Here is a 24,721-nt window from a genome sequence, read left to right on the forward strand (position 1 = left end):
TAATAAGGGATCCATCAGCACCAGCACCAGCACCACCATACTGATACATAATAGTAATAAGGGATCCATCAGCACCAGCATCACCATACTGATACATAATAGTAATAAGGGATCCATCAGCACCAGCACCAGCATCACCATACTGATACATAATAGTAATAAGGGATCCATCAGCATCACCATCACCATACTGATACATAATAGTAATAAGGGATCCATCAGCACCAGCATCACCATACTGATACATAATAGTAATAAGGGATCCATCAGCACCAGCACCAGCACCACCATACTGATACATAATAGTAACAAGGGATCCATCAGCATCAGCACCAGCATCACCATACTGACACATAATAGTAATAAGGGATCCATCAGCACCAGCATCACCATACTGATACATAATAGTAATAAGGGATCCATCAGCACCAGCACCAGCATCACCATACTGATACATAATAGTAATAAGGGATCCATCAGCACCAGTATCACCATACTGATACATAACAGTAATAAGGAATCCATCAGCACCAGCACCAGCATCACCATACTGATACATAATAGTAATAAGGGATCCATCAGCACCAGCACCACCATACTGATACATAATAGTAATAAGGGATCCATCAGCACCAGCATCACCATACTGATACATAATAGTAATAAGGGATCCATCAGCACCAGCATCACCATACTGATACATAACAGTAATAAGGGATCCATCAACACCAGCACCACCATACTGATACATAATAGTAATAAGGGATCCATCAGCACCAGCATCACCATACTGATACATAATAGTAATAAGGGATCCATCAGCACCAGCACCAGCATCACCATACTGATACATAATAGTAATAAGGGATCCATCAGCACCAGTATCACCATACTGATACATAACAGTAATAAGGGATCCATCAGCACCAGCATCACCATACTGATACATAACAGTAATAAGGGATCCATCAACACCAGCACCACCATACTGATACATAATAGTAATAAGGGATCCATCAGCACCAGCATCACCATACTGATACATAATAGTAATAAGGGATCCATCAGCACCAGCACCAGCATCACCATACTGATACATAATAGTAATAAGGGATCCATCAGCACCAGTATCACCATACTGATACATAACAGTAATAAGGGATCCATCAGCACCAGCATCACCATACTGATACATAACAGTAATAAGGGATCCATCAGCACCAGCATCACCATACTGATACATAATAGTAATAAGGGATCCATCAGCACCAGCATCACCATACTGATACATAATAGTAATAAGGGATCCATCAGCACCAGCACCAGCATCACCATACTGATACATAACAGTAATAAGGGATCCATCAGCACCAGCATCACCATACTGATACATACTAGTAATAAGGGATCCATCAGCACCAGCATCACCATACTGATACATAATAGTAATAAGGGATCCATCAGCACCAGCACCACCATACTGATACATAATAGTAATAAGGGATCCATCAGCACCAGCACCAGCATCACCATACTGATACATAACAGTAATAAGGGATCCATCAGCACCAGCATCACCATACTGATACATAATAGTAATAAGGGATCCATCAGCACCAGCATCACCATACTGATACATACTAGTAATAAGGGATCCATCAGCACCAGCACCAGCATCACCATACTGATACATAATAGTAATAAGGGATCCATCAGCACCAGCACCAGCATCACCATACTGATACATAATAGTAATAAGGGATCCATCAGCACCAGCATCACCATACTGATACATAACAGTAATAAGGGATCCATCAGCACCAGCATCACCATACTGATACATAATAGTAATAAGGGATCCATCAGCACCAGCATCACCATACTGATACATACTAGTAATAAGGGATCCATCAGCACCAGCACCAGCATCACCATACTGATACATAATAGTAATAAGGGATCCATCAGCACCAGCACCAGCATCACCATACTGATACATAATAGTAATAAGGGATCCATCAGCACCAGCATCACCATACTGATACATAATAGTAATAAGGGATCCATCAGCACCAGCATCACCATACTGATACATAATAGTAATAAGGGATCCATCAGCACCAGCATCACCATACTGATACATAATAGTAATAAGGGATCCATCAGCACCAGCATCACCATACTGATACATAATAGTAATAAGGGATCCATCAGCACCAGCACCACCATACTGATACATAATAGTAATAAGGGTTCCATCAGCACCAGCATCACCATACTGATACATAATAGTAATAAGGGATCCATCAGCACCAGCACCACCATACTGATACATAATAGTAATAAGGGATCCATCAGCATCAGCACCAGCACCACCATACTGATACATAATAGTAATAAGGGATCCATCAGCACCAGCATCACCATACTGATACATAATAGTAATAAGGGATCCATCAGCACCAGCACCAGCATCACCATACTGATACATAATAGTAATAAGGGATCCATCAGCACCAGTATCACCATACTGATACATAACAGTAATAAGGGATCCATCAGCACCAGCATCACCATACTGATACATAACAGTAATAAGGGATCCATCAACACCAGCACCACCATACTGATACATAATAGTAATAAGGGATCCATCAGCACCAGCATCACCATACTGATACATAATAGTAATAAGGGATCCATCAGCACCAGCACCAGCATCACCATACTGATACATAATAGTAATAAGGGATCCATCAGCACCAGTATCACCATACTGATACATAACAGTAATAAGGGATCCATCAGCACCAGCATCACCATACTGATACATAACAGTAATAAGGGATCCATCAGCACCAGCATCACCATACTGATACATAATAGTAATAAGGGATCCATCAGCACCAGCATCACCATACTGATACATAATAGTAATAAGGGATCCATCAGCACCAGCACCAGCATCACCATACTGATACATAACAGTAATAAGGGATCCATCAGCACCAGCATCACCATACTGATACATACTAGTAATAAGGGATCCATCAGCACCAGCATCACCATACTGATACATAATAGTAATAAGGGATCCATCAGCACCAGCACCACCATACTGATACATAATAGTAATAAGGGATCCATCAGCACCAGCACCAGCATCACCATACTGATACATAACAGTAATAAGGGATCCATCAGCACCAGCATCACCATACTGATACATAATAGTAATAAGGGATCCATCAGCACCAGCATCACCATACTGATACATACTAGTAATAAGGGATCCATCAGCACCAGCACCAGCATCACCATACTGATACATAATAGTAATAAGGGATCCATCAGCACCAGCACCAGCATCACCATACTGATACATAATAGTAATAAGGGATCCATCAGCACCAGCATCACCATACTGATACATAACAGTAATAAGGGATCCATCAGCACCAGCATCACCATACTGATACATAATAGTAATAAGGGATCCATCAGCACCAGCATCACCATACTGATACATACTAGTAATAAGGGATCCATCAGCACCAGCACCAGCATCACCATACTGATACATAATAGTAATAAGGGATCCATCAGCACCAGCACCAGCATCACCATACTGATACATAATAGTAATAAGGGATCCATCAGCACCAGCATCACCATACTGATACATAATAGTAATAAGGGATCCATCAGCACCAGCATCACCATACTGATACATAATAGTAATAAGGGATCCATCAGCACCAGCATCACCATACTGATACATAATAGTAATAAGGGATCCATCAGCACCAGCATCACCATACTGATACATAATAGTAATAAGGGATCCATCAGCACCAGCACCACCATACTGATACATAATAGTAATAAGGGTTCCATCAGCACCAGCATCACCATACTGATACATAATAGTAATAAGGGATCCATCAGCACCAGCACCACCATACTGATACATAATAGTAATAAGGGATCCATCAGCATCAGCACCAGCACCACCATACTGATACATAATAGTAATAAGGGATCCATCAGCACCAGCATCACCATACTGATACATAATAGTAATAAGGGATCCATCAGCACCAGCACCAGCATCACCATACTGATACATAATAGTAATAAGGGATCCATCAGCACCAGCATCACCATACTGATACATAATAGTAATAAGGGATCCATCAGCACCAGCACCAGCATCACCATACTGATACATAATAGTAATAAGGGATCCATCAGCACCAGCATCACCATACTGATACATAATAGTAATAAGGGATCCATCAGCACCAGCATCACCATACTGATACATAATAGTAATAAGGGATCCATCAGCACCAGCACCAGCATCACCATACTGATACATAATAGTAATAAGGGATCCATCAGCACCAGCACCAGCATCACCATACTGATACATAATAGTAATAAGGGATCCATCAGCACCAGCACCAGCATCACCATACTGATACATAACAGTAATAAGGGATCCATCAGCAACAGCATCAACATCACCATACTGATACATAATAGTAATAAGGGATCCATCAGCACCAGCACCAGCATCACCATACTGATACATAATAGTAATAAGGGATCCATCAGCATCAGCACCAGCACCAGCATCACCATACTGATACATAATAGTAATAAGGGATCCATCAGCATCAGCATCACCATACTGATACATAATAGTAATAAGGGATCCATCAGCACCAGCATCACCATACTGATACATAATAGTAATAAGGGATCCATCAGCACCAGCATCACCATACTGATACATAATAGTAAAAAGGGATCCATCAGCACCAGCATCACCATACTGATACATAACAGTAATAAGGGATCCATCAGCATCAGCACCAGCATCACCATACTGATACATAATAGTAATAAGGGATCCATCAGCACCAGCACCAGCATCACTATACTGATACATAATAGTAATAAGGGATCCATCAGCACCAGCATCACCATACTGATACATAATAGTAATAAGGGATCCATCAGCACCAGCACCAGCATCACCATACTGATACATAATAGTAATAAGGGATCCATCAGCACCAGCATCACCATACTAATACATAGTAGTAATAAGGGATCCATCAGCACCAACATCACCATACTGATACATAATAGTAATAAGGGATCCATCAGCACCAGCACCAGCATCACCATACTGATAGATAATGGTAATAAGGGATCCATCAGCACCAGCACCAGCACCACCATACTGATACATAATAGTAATAAGGGATCCATCAGCACCAGCACCAGCATCACCATACTGATACATAATAGTAATAAGGGATCCATGAGCACCAGCACCAGCATCACCATACTGATACATAACAGTAATAAGGGATCCATCAGCACCAGCACCAGCATCACCATACTGATACATAACAGTAATAAGGGATCCATCAGCACCAGCACCACCATACTGATACATAATAGTAATAAGGGATCCATCAGCACCAGCACCAGCATCACCATACTGATACATAATAGTAATAAGGGATCCATCAGCACCAGCACCAGCATCACCATACTGATACATAATAGTAATAAGGGATCCATCAGCACCAACATCACCATACTGATACATAATAGTAATAAGGGATCCATCAGCACCAGCACCAGCATCACCATACTGATAGATAATGGTAATAAGGGATCCATCAGCACCAGCATCACCATACTGATACATAATAGTAATAAGGGATCCATGAGCACCAGCACCAGCATCACCATACTGATACATAATAGTAATAAGGGATCCATCAGCATCAGCACCAGCATCACCATACTGATACATAACAGTAATAAGGGATCCATCAGCACCAGCATCACCATACTGATACATAATAGTAATAAGTGATCCATCAGCACCAGCATCACCATACTGATACATAATAGTAATAAGGGATCCATCAGCACCAGCACCAGCATCACCATACTGATACATAACAGTAATAAGGGATCCATCAGCACCAGCACCAGCATACTGATACATAATAGTAATAAGTGATCCATCAGCACCAGCATCACCATACTGATACATAATAGTAACAAGGGATCCATCAGCATCAGCACCAGCATCACCATACTGATACATAATAGTAATAAGGGATCCATCAGCACCAGCACCAGCATCACCATACTGATACATAATAGTAATAAGGGATCCATCAGCACCAGCATCACCATACTGATACATAATAGTAATAAGGGATCCATCAGCACCAGCACCAGCATCACCATACTGATACATAATAGTAATAAGGGATCCATCAGCACCAGCATCACCATACTGATACATAACAGTAATAAGGGATCCATCAGCATCAGCATCACCATACTGATACATAATAGTAATAAGGGATCCATCAGCACCAGCATCACCATACTGATACATAATAGTAATAAGGGATCCATCAGCACCAGCATCACCTTACTGATTCATAACAGTAATAAGGGATCCATCAGCACCAGCACCAGCATCACCATACTGATACATAACAGTAATAAGGGATCCATCAGCACCAGCATCACCATACTGATACATAATAGTAATAAGGGATCCATCAGCATCAGCACCAGCACCAGCATCACCATACTGATACATAATAGTAATAAGGGATCCATCAGCACCAGCATCACCTTACTGATTCATAACAGTAATAAGGGATCCATCAGCACCAGCACCAGCATCACCATACTGATACATAACAGTAATAAGGGATCCATCAGCACCAGCATCACCATACTGATACATAATAGTAATAAGGGATCCATCAGCACCAGCACCAGCATCACCATACTGATACATAATAGTAATAAGGGATCCATCAGCATCAGCACCAGCACCAGCATCACCATACTGATACATAATAGTAATAAGGGATCCATCAGCACCAGCATCACCATACTGATACATAATAGTAATAAGGGATCCATCAGCACCAGCATCACCATACTGATACATAATAGTAATAAGGGATCCATCAGCACCAGCATCACCATACTGATACATAACAGTAATAAGGGATCCATCAGCATCAGCATCAACATCACCATACTGATACATAATAGTAATAAGGGATCCATCAGCACCAGCACCAGCACCACCATACTGATACATAATAGTAATAAGGGATCCATCAGCACCAGCATCACTATACTGATACATAATAGTAATAAGGGATCCATCAGCACCAGCACCAGCATCACCATACTGATACATAATAGTAATAAGGGATCCATCAGCATCAGCACCACCATACTGACACATAATAGTAATAAGGGATCCATCAGCACCAGCATCACCATACTGATACATAATAGTAATAAGGGATCCATCAGCATCACCATACTGATACATAACAGTAATAAGGGATCCATCAGCACCAGCACCAGCATCACCATACTGATACATAATAGTAATAAGGGATCCATCAGCACCAGCACCAGCATCACCATATTGATACATAATAGTAATAAGGGATCCATCAGCACCAGCATCACCATACTGATACATAATAGTAATAAGGGATCCATCAGCACCAGCACCAGCATCACCATACTGATACATAATAGTAATAAGGGATCCATCAGCACCAGCACCAGCATCACCATACTGATACATAATAGTAATAAGGGATCCATCAGCACCAGCACCAGCATCACCATACTGATACATAATAGTAATAAGGGATCCATCAGCACCAGCACCAGCATCACCATACTGATACATAATAGTAATAAGGGATCCATCAGCACCAGCACCAGCATCACCATACTGATACATAACAGTAATAAGGGATCCATCAGCACCAGCACCAGCATCACCATACTGATACATAATAGTAATAAGGGATCCATCAGCACCAGCATCACCATGCTGATACATAATAGTAATAAGGGATCCATCAGCACCAGCATCACCATACTGATACATAATAGTAATAAGGGATCCATCAGCACCAGCATCACCATACTGATACATAATAGTAATAAGGGATCCATCAGCACCAGCATCACCATACTGATACATAATAGTAATAAGGGATCCATCAGCACCAGCACCAGCATCACCATACTGATACATAATAGTAATAAGGGATCCATCAGCATCAGCACCAGCATCACCATACTGATACATAATAGTAATAAGGGATCCATCAGCACCAGCACCAGCATCACCATACTGATACATAATAGTAATAAGGGATCCATCAGCACCAGCACCAGCATCACCATACTGATACATAACAGTAATAAGGGATCCATCAGCACCAGCACCAGCATCACCATACTGATACATAACAGTAATAAGGAATCCATCAGCACCAGCACCAGCATCACCATACTGATACATAATAGTAATAAGGGATCCATCAGCACCAGCATCAGCATCACCATACTGATACATAATAGTAATAAGGGATCCATCAGCATCAGCACCAGCACCAGCATCACCATACTGATACATAATAGTAATAAGGGATCCATCAGCATCAGCACCAGCACCAGCATCACCATACTGATACATAATAGTAATAAGGGATCCATCAGCACCAGCACCACCATACTGATACATAATAGTAATAAGGGATCCATCAGCACCAGCATCACCATACTGATACATAATAGTAATAAGGGATCCATCAGCACCAGCACCAGCACCACCATACTGATACATAACAGTAATAAGGGATCCATCAGCACCAGCATCACCATACTGATACATAACAGTAATAAGGGATCCATCAGCATCAGCACCAGCATCACCATACTGATACATAACAGTAATAAGGGATCCATCAGCACCAGCATCACCATACTGCTACATAATAGTAATAAGGGATCCATCAGCACCAGCATCACCATACTGATACATAACAGTAATAAGGGATCCATCAGCACCAGCACCACCATACTGATACATAATAGTAATAAGGGATCCATCAGCACCAGCACCACCATACTGATACATAACCGTAATAAGGGATCCATCAGCACCAGCACCAGCATCACCATACTGATACATAATAGTAATAAGGGATCCATCAGCACCAGCATCACCATACTGATACATAATAGTAATAAGGGATCCATCAGCACCAGCACCAGCATCACCATACTGATACATAATAGTAATAAGGGATCCATCAGCACCAGCACCACCATACTGATACATAATAGTAATAAGGGATCCATCAGCACCAGCATCACCATACTGATACATAATAGTAATAAGGGATCCATCAGCACCAGCACCAGCATCACCATACTGATACATAATAGTAATAAGGGATCCATCAGCACCAGCATCACCATACTGATACATAATAGTAATAAGGGATCCATCAGCACCAGCATCACCATACTGATACATAATAGTAATAAGGGATCCATCAGCACCAGCACCAGCATCACCATACTGATACATAATAGTAATAAGGGATCCATCAGCACCAGCATCACCATACTGATACATAATAGTAATAAGGGATCCATCAGCACCAGCACCAGCATCACCATACTGATACATAATAGTAATAAGGGATCCATCAGCACCAGCATCACCATACTGATACATAATAGTAATAAGGGATCCATCAGCACCAGCATCACCATACTGATACATAACAGTAATAAGGGATCCATCAGCACCAGTATCACCATACTGATACATATTAGTAATAAGGGATCCATCAGCACCAGCATCACCATACTGATACATAATAGTAATAAGGGATCCATCAGCACCAGCACCAGCATCACCATACTGATACATAATAGTAATAAGGGATCCATCAGAACCAGCACCAGCATCACCATACTGATACATAATAGTAATAAGGGATCCATCAGCACCAGCATCACCATACTGATACATAATAGTAATAAGGGATCCATCAGCACCAGCATCACCATACTGATACATAATAGTAATAAGGGATCCATCAGCACCAGCATCACCATACTGATACATAATAGTAATAAGGGATCCATCAGCACCAGTATCACCATACTGATACATATTAGTAATAAGGGATCCATCAGCACCAGCATCACCATACTGATACATAATAGTAATAAGGGATCCATCAGCACCAGCACCAGCATCACCATACTGATACATAACAGTAATAAGAGATCCATCAGCACCAGCACCAGCATCACCATACTGATACATAACAGTAATAAGGGATCCATCAGCATCAGCACCAGCATCACCATACTGATACATAACAGTAATAAGGGATCCATCAGCACCAGCACCAGCATCACCATACTGATACATAATAGTAATAAGGGATCCATCAGCACCAGCACCAGCACCACCATACTGATACATAATAGTAATAAGGGATCCATCAGCACCAGCACCAGCACCACCATACTGATACATAACAGTAATAAGGGATCCATCAGCACCAGCACCAGCATCACCATACTGATACATAATAGTAATAAGGGATCCATCAGCACCAGCATCACCATACTGATACATAATAGTAATAAGGGATCCATCAGCACCAGCACCACCATACTGATACATAATAGTAATAAGGGATCCATCAGCACCAGCATCACCATACTGATACATAACAGTAATAAGGGATCCATCAGCACCAGCATCACCATACTGATACATAACAGTAATAAGGGATCCATCAGCACCAGCACCAGCATCACCATACAGATACATAATAGTAATAAGGGATCCATCAGCACCAGCATCACCATACTGTTACATAATAGTAATAAGGGATCCATCAGCACCAGCACCAGCATCACCATACTGATACATAATAGTAATAAGGGATCCATCAGCACCAACACCACCATACTGATACATAACAGTAATAAGGGATCCATCAGCACCAGCATCACCATACTGATACATAACAGTAATAAGGGATCCATCAGCACCAGCACCAGCATCACCATACAGATACATAATAGTAATAAGGGATCCATCAGCACAAGCATCACCATACTGTTACATAATAGTAATAAGGGATCCATCAGCACCAGCACCAGCATCACCATACTGATACATAATAGTAATAAGGGATCCATCAGCACCAGCATCACCATACTGATACATAATAGTAATAAGGGATCCATCAGCACCAGCATCACCATACTGATACATAATAGTAATAAGGGATCCATCAGCATCACGATACTGATACATAATAGTAATAAGGGATCCATCAGCACCAGCACCAGCATCACCATACTGATACATAATAGTAATAAGGGATCCATCAGCACCAGCATCAGCATCACCATACTGATACATAATAGTAATAAGGGATCCATCAGCACCAGCATCACCATACTGATACATAATAGTAATAAGGGATCCATCAGCACCAGCATCACCATACTGATACATAATAGTAATAAGGGATCCATCAGCACCAGCATCACCATACTGATACATAATAGTAATAAGGGATCCATCAGCACCAGCATCACCATACTGATACATAATAGTAATAAGGGATCCATCAGCATCAGCACCAGCATCACCATACTGATACATAATAGTAATAAGGGATCCATCAGCACCAGCACCACCATACTGATACATAATAGTAATAAGGGATCCATCAGCACCAGCACCAGCATCACCATACTGATACATAATAGTAATAAGGGATCCATCAGCACCAGCATCACCATACTGATACATAATAGTAATAAGGGATCCATCAGCACCAGCATCACCATACTGATACATAATAGTAATAAGGGATCCATCAGCACCAGCACCAGCATCACCATACTGATACATAATAGTAATAAGGGATCCATCAGCACCAGCACCACCATACTGATACATAATAGTAATAAGGGATCCATCAGCACCAGCATCACCATACTGATACATAATAGTAATAAGGGATCCATCAGCACCAGCACCAGCATCACCATACTGATACATAATAGTAATAAGGGATCCATCAGCATCACGATACTGATACATAATAGTAATAAGGGATCCATCAGCACCAGCATCACCATACTGATACATAATAGTAATAAGGGATCCATCAGCACCAGCACCACCATACTGATACATAATAGTAATAAGGGATCCATCAGCACCAGCATCACCATACTGATACATAATAGTAATAAGGGATCCATCAGCACCAGCATCACCATACTGATACCTAACAGTAATAAGAGATCCATCAGCACCAGCACCAGCATCACCATACTGATACATAATAGTAATAAGGGATCCATCAGCACCAGCATCACCATACTGATACATAATAGTAATAAGGGATCCATCAGCACCAGCATCACCATACTGATACATAATAGTAATAAGGGATCCATCAGCATCAGCATCAGCATCACCATACTGATACATAACAGTAATAAGAGATCCATCAGCACCAGCACCACCATACTGATACATAATAGTAATAAGAGATCCATCAGCACCAGCACCACCATACTGATACATAATAGTAATAAGGGATCCATCAGCACCAGCACCAGCATCACCATACTGATACATAACAGTAATAAGGGATCCATCAGCACCAGCACCAGCATCACCATACTGATACATAATAGTAATAAGGGATCCATCAGCACCAGCATCACCATACTGATACCTAACAGTAATAAGAGATCCATCAGCACCAGCACCAGCATCACCATACTGATACATAATAGTAATAAGGGATCCATCAGCACCAGCATCACCATACTGATACATTATAGTAATAAGGGATCCATCAGCACCAGCACCAGCACCACCATACTGATACATAACAGTAATAAGGGATCCATCAGCACCAGCACCAGCATCACCATACTGATACATAATAGTAATAAGGGATCCATCAGCACCAGCACCAGCATCACCATACTGATACATAATAGTAATAAGGGATCCATCAGCACCAGCATCACCATACTGATACATAATAGTAATAAGGGATCCATCAGCACCAGCACCACCATACTGATACATAATAGTAATAAGGGATCCATCAGCACCACCATCACCATACTGATACATAATAGTAATAAGGGATCCATCAGCACCACCATCACCATACTGATACATAATAGTAATAAGGGATCCATCAGCACCAGCATCACCATACTGATACATAATAGTAATAAGGGATCCATCAGCACCAGCACCAGCATCACCATACTGATACATAACAGTAATAAGGGATCCATCAGCACCAGCACCACCATACTGATACATAACAGTAATAAGGGATCCATCAGCACCAGCATCACCAAACTGATACATAATAGTAATAAGGAATCCATCAGCACCAACATCACCATACTGATACATAATAGTAATAAGAGATCCATCAGCACCAGCACCAGCATCACCATACTGATACATAACAGTAATAAGGGATCCATCAGCACCAGCATCACCATACTGATACATAATAGTAATAAGGGATCCATCAGCACCAGCATCACCATACTGATACATAATAGTAATAAGGGATCCATCAGCATCAGCACCAGCATCACCATACTGATACATAATAGTAATAAGGGATCCATCAGCACCAGCATCACCATACTGATACATAATAGTAATAAGGGATCCATCAGCACCAGCATCACCATACTTATACATAATAGTAATAAGGGATCCATCAGCACCAGCATCACCATACTGATACATAATAGTAATAAGGGATCCATCAGCACCAGCACCAGCATTACCATACTGATACATAATAGTAATAAGGGATCCATCAGCACCAGCATCACCATACTGATACATAATAGTAATAAGGGATCCATCAGCACCAGCACCAGCATCACCATACTGATACATAATAGTAATAAGGGATCCATCAGCACCAGCACCAGCATCACCATACTGATACATAATAGTAATAAGGGATCCATGAGCACCAGCACCAGCATCACCATACTGATACATAATAGTAATAAGGGATCCATCAGCACCAGCATCACCATACTGATACATAACAGTAATAAGGGATCAATCAGCACCAGCATCACCATACTGATACATAATAGTAATAAGGGATCCATCAGCACCAGCATCACCATACTGATACATAATAGTAATAAGGGATCCATCAGCACCAGCATCACCATACTGACACATAATAGTAATAAGGGATCCATCAGCATCAGCACCAGCATCACCATACTGATACATAATAGTAATAAGGGATCCATCAGCACCAGCACCAGCATCACCATACTGATACATAATAGTAATAAGGGATCCATCCGCACCAGCACCAGCATCACCATACTGATACATAACAGTAATAAGGGATCCATCAGCACCAGCACCACCATACTGATACATAATAGTAATAAGGGATCCATCAGCACCAGCATCACCATACTGATACATAATAGTAATAAGGGATCCATCAGCACCAGCATCACCATACTGATACATAATAGTAATAAGGGATCCATCAGCACCAGCACCACCATACTGATACATAATAGTAATAAGGGATCCATCAGCACCAGCATCACCATACTGATACATAATAGTAATAAGGGATCCATCAGCACCAGCACCACCATACTGATACATAATAGTAATAAGGGATCCATCAGCACCAGCATCACCATACTGATACATAACAGTAATAAGGGATCCATCAGCACCAGCACCAGCATCACCATACTGATACATAATAGTAATAAGGGATCCATCAGCACCAGCACCAGCATCACCATACTGATACATAATAGTAATAAGGGATCCATCAGCACCAGCACCAGCATCACCATACTGATACATAATAGTAATAAGGGATCCATCAGCACCAGCACCAGCATCACCATACTGATACATAATAGTAATAAGAGATCCATCAGCACCAGCATCACCATACTGATACATAACAGTAATAAGGGATCCATCAGCACCAGCACCAGCATCACCATACTGATACATAATAGTAATAAGGGATCCATCAGCACCAGCATCACCATACTGATACATAATAGTAATAAGGGATCCATCAGCACCAGCATCACCATACTGATACATAATAGTAATAAGGGATCCATCAGCACCAGCATCACCATACTTATACATAATAGTAATAAGGGATCCATCAGCACCAGCATCACCATACTGATACATAATAGTAATAAGGGATCCATCCGCACCAGCATCACCATACTGATACATAATAGTAATAAGGGATCCATCAGCACCAGCACCAGCATCACCATACTGATACATAATAGTAATAAGGGATCCATCAGCACCAGCACCAGCATCACCATGCTGATACATAATAGTAATAAGGGATCCATCAGCACCAGCATCACCATACTGATACATAATAGTAATAAGGGATCCATCAGCACCAGCATCACCATACTGATACATAATAGTAATAAGGGATCCATCAGCACCAGCATCACCATACTGATACATAATAGTAATAAGGGATCCATCAGCATCAGCACCAGCATCACCATACTGATACATAATAGTAATAGTAATAAGGGATCCATCAGCACCAGCATCACCATACTGATACATAATAGTAATAAGGGATCCATCAGCATCAGCACCAGCATCACCATACTGATACATAATAGTAATAAGGGATCCATCAGCACCAGCATCACCATACTGATACATAATAGTAACAAGGGATCCATCAGCATCAGCACCAGCATCACCATACTGATACATAATAGTAATAAGGGATCCATCAGCACCAACATCACCATACTGATACATAATAGTAATAAGGGATCCATCAGCACCAGCATCACCATACTGATACATAATAGTAATAAGGGATCCATCAGCACCAGCATCACCATACTGATACATAATAGTAATAAGGGATCCATCAGCACCAACATCACCATACTGATACATAATAGTAATAAGGGATCCATCAGCACCAGCATCACCATACTGATACATAACAGTAATAAGGGATCCATCAGCACCAGCATCACCATACTGATACATAATAGTAATAAGGGATCCATCAGCACCAGCATCACCATACTGATACATAATAGTAATAAGGGATCCATCAGCACCAGCATCACCATACTGATACATAATAGTAATAAGGGATCCATCAGCACCAGCACCAGCATCACCATACTGATACATAATAGTAATAAGGGATCCATCAGCACCAGCACCACCATACTGATACATAACAGTAATAAGGGATCCATCAGCATCAGCATCACCATACTGATACATAATAGTAATAAGGGATCCATCAGCACCAGCACCACCATACTGATACATAACAGTAATAAGGGATCCATCAGCACCAGCATCACCATACTGATACATAATAGTAATAAGGGATCCATCAGCACCAGCACCACCATACTGATACATAATAGTAATAAGGGATCCATCAGCACCAGCACCAGCATCACCATACTGATACATAACAGTAATAAGGGATCCATCAGCACCAGCACCAGCACCACCATACTGATACATAACAGTAATTAGGGATCCATCAGCACCAGCACCAGCATCACCATACTGATACATAATAGTAATAAGGGATCCATCAGCACCAGCATCACCATACTGATACATAACAGTAATAAGAGATCCATCAGCACCAGCACCAGCATACTGATACATAATAGTAATAAGGGATCCATCAGCACCAGCACCAGCATCACCATACTGATACATAACAGTAATAAGGGATCCATCAGCACCAGCATCACCATACTGATACATAACAGTAATAAGAGATCCATCAGCACCAGCACCAGCATACTGATACATAATAGTAATAAGGGATCCATCAGCACCAGCACCAGCATCACCATACTGATACATAACAGTAATAAGGGATCCATCAGCACCAGCATCACCATACTGATACATAATAGTAATAAGGGATCCATCAGCATCAGCACCACCATACTGATACATAATAGTAATAAGGGATCCATCAGCATCAGCACCACCATACTGATACATAACAGTAATAAGGGATCCATCGGCACCAGCATCACCATACTGATACATAATAGTAATAAGGGATCCATCAGCACCAGCATCACCATACTGATACATAATAGTAATAAGGGATCCATCAGCACCAGCATCACCATACTGATACATAATAGTAATAAGGGATCCATCGGCACCAGCATCACCATACTGATACATAATAGTAATAAGGGATCCATCAGCACCAGCACCACCATACTGATACATAATAGTAATAAGGGATCCATCAGCACCAGCATCACCATACTGATACATAATAGTAATAAGGGATCCATCAGCATCAGCACCACCATACTGATACATAACAGTAATAAGGGATCCATCAGCACCAGCATCACCATACTGATACATAACAGTAATAAGGGATCCATCAGCACCAGCACCACCATACTGATACATAATAGTAATAAGGGATCCATCAGCACCAGCATCACCATACTGATACATAACAGTAATAAGGGATCCATCAGCACCAGCACCAGCATACTGATACATAATAGTAATAAGGGATCCATCAGCACCAGCATCACCATACTGATACATAATAGTAATAAGGGATCCATCAGCACCAGCATCACCATACTGATACATAATAGTAATAAGGGATCCATCAGCACCAGCATCACCATACTGATACATAATAGTAATAAGGGATCCATCAGCACCAGCATCACCATACTGATACATAATAGTAATAAGGGATCCATCAGCATCAGCACCAGCATCACCATACTGCTACATAATAGTAATAAGGGATCCATCAGCACCAGCACCAGCATCACCATACTGATACATAATAGTAATAAGGGATCCATCAGCACCAGCATCACCATACTGATACATAATAGTAATAAGGGATCCATCAGCACCAGCATCACCATACTGATACATAATAGTAATAAGGGATCCATCAGCACCAGCATACCCATACTGATACATAATAGTAATAAGGGATCCATCAGCACCAGCATCACCATACTGATACATAATAGTAATAAGGGATCCATCAGCACCAGCATCACCATACTGATACATAATAGTAATAAGGGATCCATCAGCACCAGCATCACCATACTGATACATAATAGTAATAAGGGATCCATCAGCACCAGCATCACCATACTGATACATAATAGTAATAAGGGATCCATCAGCATCAGCACCAGCATCACCATACTGCTACATAATAGTAATAAGGGATCCATCAGCACAAGCACCAGCATCACCATACTGATACATAATAGTAATAAGGGATCCATCAGCACCAGCACCACCATACTGATACATAATAGTAATAAGGGATCCATCAGCACCAGCATCACCATACTGATACATAATAGTAATAAGGGATCCATCAGCACCAGCATCACCATACTGATACATAATAGTAATAAGGGATCCATCAGCACCAGCATCACCATACTGATACATAATAGTAATAAGGGATCCATCAGCACCAGCATCACCATACTGATACATAACAGTAATAAGGGATCCATCAGCACCAGCACCAGCATCACCATACTGATACATAATAGTAATAAGGGATCCATCAGCATCAGCACCAGCACCAGCATCACCATACTGATACATAATAGTAATAAGGGATCCATCAGCACCAGCATCACCATACTGATACATAATAGTAATAAGGGATCCATCAGCATCAGCACCAGCATCACCATACTGATACATAATAGTAATAAGGGATCCATCAGCATCAGCACCAGCACCAGCATCACCATACTGATACATAATAGTAATAAGGGATCCATCAGCACCAGCACCACCATACTGATACATAATAGTAATAAGAGATCCATCAGCACCAGCATCACCATACTGATACATAATAGTAATAAGGGATCCATCAGCACCAGCACCAGCATCACCATACTGATACATAATAGTAATAAGGGATCCATCAGCACCAGCATCACCATACTGATACATAATAGTAATAAGGGATCCATCAGCACCAGCATCACCATACTGATACATAATAGTAATAAGGGATCCATCAGCACCAGCATCACCATACTGATACATAATAGTAATAAGGGATCCATCAGCACCAGCACCAGCATCACCATACTGATACATAATAGTAATAAGGGATCCATCAGCACCAGCATCACCATACTGATACATAACAGTAATAAGGGATCCATCAGCACCAGCATCACCATACTGATACATAATAGTAATAAGGGATCCATCAGCACCAGCATCACCATACTGATACATAATAGTAATAAGGGATCCATCAGCACCAGCATCACCATACTGATACATAATAGTAATAAGGGATCCATCAGCACCAGCACCACCATACTGATACATAACAGTAATAAGGGATCCATCAGCACCAGCATCACCATACTGATACATAATAGTAATAAGGGATCCATCAGCACCAGCATCACCATACTGATACATAATAGTAATAAGGGATCCATCAGCACCAGCATCACCATACTGATACATAACAGTAATAAGAGATCCATCAGCACCAGCATCACCATACTGATACATAATAGTAATAAGGGATCCATCAGCACCAGCACCAGCATCACCATACTGATACATAATAGTAATAAGGGATCCATCAGCACCAGCATCACCATACTGATACATAATAGTAATAAGGGATCCATCAGCACCAGCATCACCATACTGATACATAACAGTAATAAGGGATCCATCAGCACCAGCATCACCATACTGATACATAATAGTAATAAGGGATCCATCAGCACCAGCACCAGCATCACCATACTGACGGTTTCCACATATTTTGGCAGATTTGGCAAAATTTGCTGTCAATAGAAATATAGAAAATCCCTTTTATTCTGTGTCCCAGAACCTGACAGAACTGGACACAAAGATCCAAGAGAAGGCCATGCGTGTGGACATGGATATCTGCCGCCGCATCGACATCACGGCCAAACTGTGCGACGTGGCCCAGCAGCGCAGCTGCGAGGATATGATCAACATGCTGCAGGTCTCTATGGAAAGCGTTTGTTATGTCCCATTTACAATGGCGCCCCCTGTGGTGTACCCGGGAATGTCATCCAACTAGCGGGAAACTTACCGGGGTTCAGCCAAAATTATTACTGCGCCATTTTTATTACCAGGGCAAAAGTAATACATTTATATTCCACGGTTGCAGCTTTTCCGAGGGGTAGGTCCTCACACTGCTGTACTCTGTGCTCCCTGCAGTGAGCTTCACTCTGTTCTGGGTGCAAGCTGCAGGAATCCAGCTTTTACTGTAGTGCTAAGAGGGCAATAGAGCAGCTCAATGCAGAGAGCTAAGAGCACAGCAGTGTGAGGTCAAACACCTTCCCCCTAAAAACCATTTGGAAAAGCTACTGTAAACTAAAAATTCATTAATCACAGTGCTACTGTTTGATAGGTATGATTACACATCTCTCCAGGGACAATACATATTACAGCTGCACAGGGCACAGCAGTGTGAGCAATGCCCCAGTACAATCCTGGAATATCACAGTCCTGCTGCTCCTATGATCATTGCACATCTCTGCAGGGACAATAACGGCTGCAGTGTCCTGCCTCACGGGTTCCCTTACCACCGGACTGTGGCCCAGGACCGACACCTGGTCGGGGGCCGCGGCCAAAAACTTAATTGGGGGGGGGATGGTACTTACCTCCGGTGCTCCTCTTTACCCCGTGGCAGAGGCAGAGGGGTAAAGAGGAGGTAAGTGTTGTCTGTATTATTTTTAAAGGGCTCTGCTGGAAACGTTACATTGGGCTAGGAGAGCACCGCTGGGGACGTTACATTGGGCGGGGGGAGCACCGCTGGGGATGTTACATTGGGCGGGGGAGAGCACCGCTGGGGACGTTACATTGGGCGGGGGGAGAACCGCTGGGGACGTTACATTGGGCGGGGGGGGAGCACCGCTGGGGACGTTACATTGGGCGGGGGAGAGCACCGCTGGGGACGTTACATTGGGCGGGGGAGAGCACCGCTGGGGACGTTACATTGGGCGGGGAGAGAGCACCGCTGGGGACGTTACATTGGGCTAGGAGAGCACCGCTGGGGACGTTACATTGGGCGGGGGGAGCACCGCTGGGGACGTTACATTGGGCGGGGGGAGCACCGCTGGGGACGTTACATTGGGCGGGGGGAGCACCGCTGGGGACGTTACATTGGGCGGGGGGAGCACCGCTGGGGACGTTACATTGGGCGGGGGGAGCACCGCTGGGGACTTTACATTGGGTGGGGGGGGAGCACCGCTGGGGACGTTACATTGGGCGGGGGGAGCACCGCTGGGGACGTTACATTGGGCGGGGGGGGAGCACCGCTGGGGACGTTACATTGGGCGGGGGGAGAACCGCTGGGGACGTTACATTGGGCGGGGGGGGAGCACCGCTGGGGACGTTACATTGGGCGGGGGGGAGCACCGCTGGGGACGTTACATTGGGCGGGGGGAGCACCGCTGGGGACGTTACATTGGGCGGGGGGAGCACCGCTGGGGACGTTACATTGGGCGGGGGGGAGCGCTGCTGGGGACGTTACATTGGGCGGGGGGGGGGAGCACCGCTGGGGACGTTACATTGGGCGGGGGGAGCATCGCTGGGGACGTTACATTGGGCGGGGGGAGCACCGTTGGGGACGTTACATTGGGCTGGGAGAGCACCGCTGGGAACGATACATTGGGCTAGGAGAGCACCGCTGGGGACGTTACATTGGGCTGGGGAGAGCACCGCTGGGGACGTTACATTGGGCGGGGGGGAGCACTGCTGGGGACGTTACATTGGGTGGGGAGAGCACCGCTGGGGACGTTACATTGGGCTAGGAGAGCACCGCTGGGGACGTTACATTGGGCGGGGGGGAGCGCCGCTGGGGACGTTACATTGGACGGGGGGGAGCACCGCTGGGTACGTTACATTGGGCGGGGGGGAGCACCGCTGGGGACGTTACATTGGGCGGGGGAGAGCACCGCTGGGGACGTTACATTGGGCGGGGGGGAGCACCGCTGGGGACGTTACATTGGGCGGGGGGAGCACCGCTGGGGACGTTACATTGGGCGGGGAGGGAGCACCGCTGGGGACGTTACATTGGGCGGAGGGGAGCACCGCTGGGGACGTTACATTGGGCGGGGGAGAGCACCGCTGGGGACGTTACATTGGGCGGGGGGGAGCACCGCTGGGGACGTTACATTGGGCGGGGGAGAGCACCGCTGGGGACGTTAGATTGGGCGGGGGGGGGAGCACCGCTGGGGACGTTACATTGGGCGGGGGGAGCACCCCTGGGGACGTTACATTGGGCGGGAGGAGCACTACATTGGGCGGGGGGAGCACCGCTGGGGACGTTACATTGGGCGGGGGAGAGCACCGCTGGGGACGTTACATTGGGCGGGGGGGAGCACCGCTGGGGACGTTACATTGGGCTGGGAGAGCACCGCTGGGGACGTTACATTGGGCGGGGGGAGCACCGCTGGGGACGTTACATTGGACTGGGAGAGCACCGCTGGGGACGTTACATTGGGCTGGGAGAGCACCGCTGGGAACGTTACATTGGGCGGAGAGAGCACCGCTGGGGACGTTACATTGGGCGGGGGGAGAGTACCGCTGGGGACGTTACATTGGGTGGGGAGAGCACCGCTGGGGACGTTACATTGGGCGGGGGGAGCACCGCTGGGGACGTTACATTGGGCGGGGGGAGCACCGCTGGGAACGTTACATTGGGCGGGGAGAGCACCGCTGGGGACGTTACATTGGGCTGGGAGAGCACCGCTGGGGACGTTACATTGGGCGGGGGGAGAGCACCGCTGGGGACGTTACATTGGGCGGGGAGAGAGCACCGCTGGGGACGTTACATTGGGCAGGGGGGGAGCACCGCTGGGGACGTTACATTGGGCGGGGGGGTAGCACCGCTGGGGACGTTACATTGGGCGGAGGGGAGCACCGCTGGGGACGTTACATTGGGCGGGGGAGAGCACCGCTGGGGACGTTACATTGGGCGGGGGGGAGCACCGCTGGGGACGTTACATTGGGCGGGGGAGAGCACCGCTGGGGACGTTACATTGGGCGGGGGGGGAGCACCGCTGGGGACGTTACATTGGGCGGGGGGGAGCACCGCTGGGGACGTTACATTGGGCGGGGGGGGTGCACCGCTGGGGACGTTACATTGGGCGGGGGGGAGCACCGCTGGGGACGTTACATTGGGCGGGGGGGAGCACCGCTGGGGACGTTACATTGGGCTGGGAGAGCACCGCTGCGGGCGTTACATTGGGCGGGGGGGGAGCACCGCTGGGGACGTTACATTGGGCGGGGAGAGAGCACCGCTGGGGACGTTACATTGGGCGGGGGAGAGCACCGCTGGGGATGTTACATTGGGCGGGAGGAGCACTACATTGGGCGGGGGGAGCACCGCTGGGAACGTTGCATTGGGCGCGGGGAGAGCACCGCTGGGAACGTTACATTGGGCGGGAGGAGCACTACATTGGGCGGGGGGAGAGCACCGCTGGGGACGTTACATTGGGCGGGGGAGAGCACCGCTGGGGACGTTACATTGGGCGGGGGAGAGCACCGCTGGGGACGTTACATTGGGCGGGGGGAGCACTACATTGGGCGGGGGGAGCACCGCTGGGAACGTTGCATTGGGCGCGGGGAGAGCACCGCTGGGAACGTTACATTGGGCGGGGGAGAGCACCGCTGGGGACGTTACATTGGGCGGGAGGAGCACTACATTGGGCGGGAGGAGCACTACATTGGGCGGGGGGAGCACCGCTGGGAACGTTACATTGGGCGGGGGAGAGTACCGCTGGGGACGTTACATTGGGCGGGGGGAGCACCGCTGGGAACGTTACATTGGGCAGGGGGAGCACCGCTGGGGACGCTACATTGGGCGGGAGGAGCACTACATTGGGCGGGGGGAGCACCGCTGGGGACGTTACATTGGGCTGGGAGAGCACCGCTGGGAACGTTACATTGGGCGGGGGGAGAGCACCGCTGGGGACGTTACATTGGGCGGGGGGGAGCACTACACTGGGCGGGGGGAGCACCGTTGGGGACGTTACATTGAGCGGGGAGAGCACCGCTGGGGACGTTACATTGGGCGGGGGGGAGCACCGCTGGGGACGTTTCATTGGGCGGGGGGGAGCACTACATTGGGTGGGGGGGGAGCACCGCTGGGGACATTACATTGGGCGGGGGGAGCACCGCTGGGGACGTTACATTGGACGGGGGGGAGCACCGCTGGGGACGTTACATTGGGCGGGGGGAGCACCGCTGGGGACGTTACATTGGGCGGGGGGGGGGAGCACCGCTGGGGACGTTACATTGGGCGGGGGGAGCACCGCTGGGGACTTTACATTGGGCTGGGGAGAGCACCGCTGGGGACGTTACATTGGGCGGGGGGGAGCACCGCTGGGGACGTTACATTGGGCGGGGGGGAGCACCGCTGGGGACGTTACATTGGGCGGGGGGGGGGAGCACCGCTGGGGACGTTACATTGGGCGGGGGGAGCACTGCTGGGGACTTTACATTGGGCTGGGGAGAGCACCGCTGGGGACGTTACATTGGGCGGGGGGGAGCACCGCTGGGGACGTTACATTGGGCGGGGGGGAGCACCGATGGGGACGTTACATTGGCCGGGGGGGAGCACCGCTGGGGACGTTA

General features: G+C 45.6%; 1 protein-coding gene across 1 annotated transcript in view; it reads left to right on the forward strand.

The window, feature by feature from the left end:
* IFFO1 (intermediate filament family orphan 1) overlaps positions 1–24,721 on the forward strand; it is a 140,640-nt gene that overhangs the window by 110,767 nt on the left and 5,152 nt on the right. Inside the window, exon 4 of the mRNA XM_072129700.1 lies at positions 19,938–20,078. Within this exon, the coding sequence (XP_071985801.1) occupies positions 19,938–20,078 (141 nt within the window). The remainder of the gene's footprint in view (positions 1–19,937; positions 20,079–24,721) is intronic.

The sequence above is a fragment of the Engystomops pustulosus genome, chromosome 11 (assembly GCF_040894005.1).
Source record: "Engystomops pustulosus chromosome 11, aEngPut4.maternal, whole genome shotgun sequence".
Classification (NCBI taxonomy): domain Eukaryota; kingdom Metazoa; phylum Chordata; class Amphibia; order Anura; family Leptodactylidae; genus Engystomops; species Engystomops pustulosus.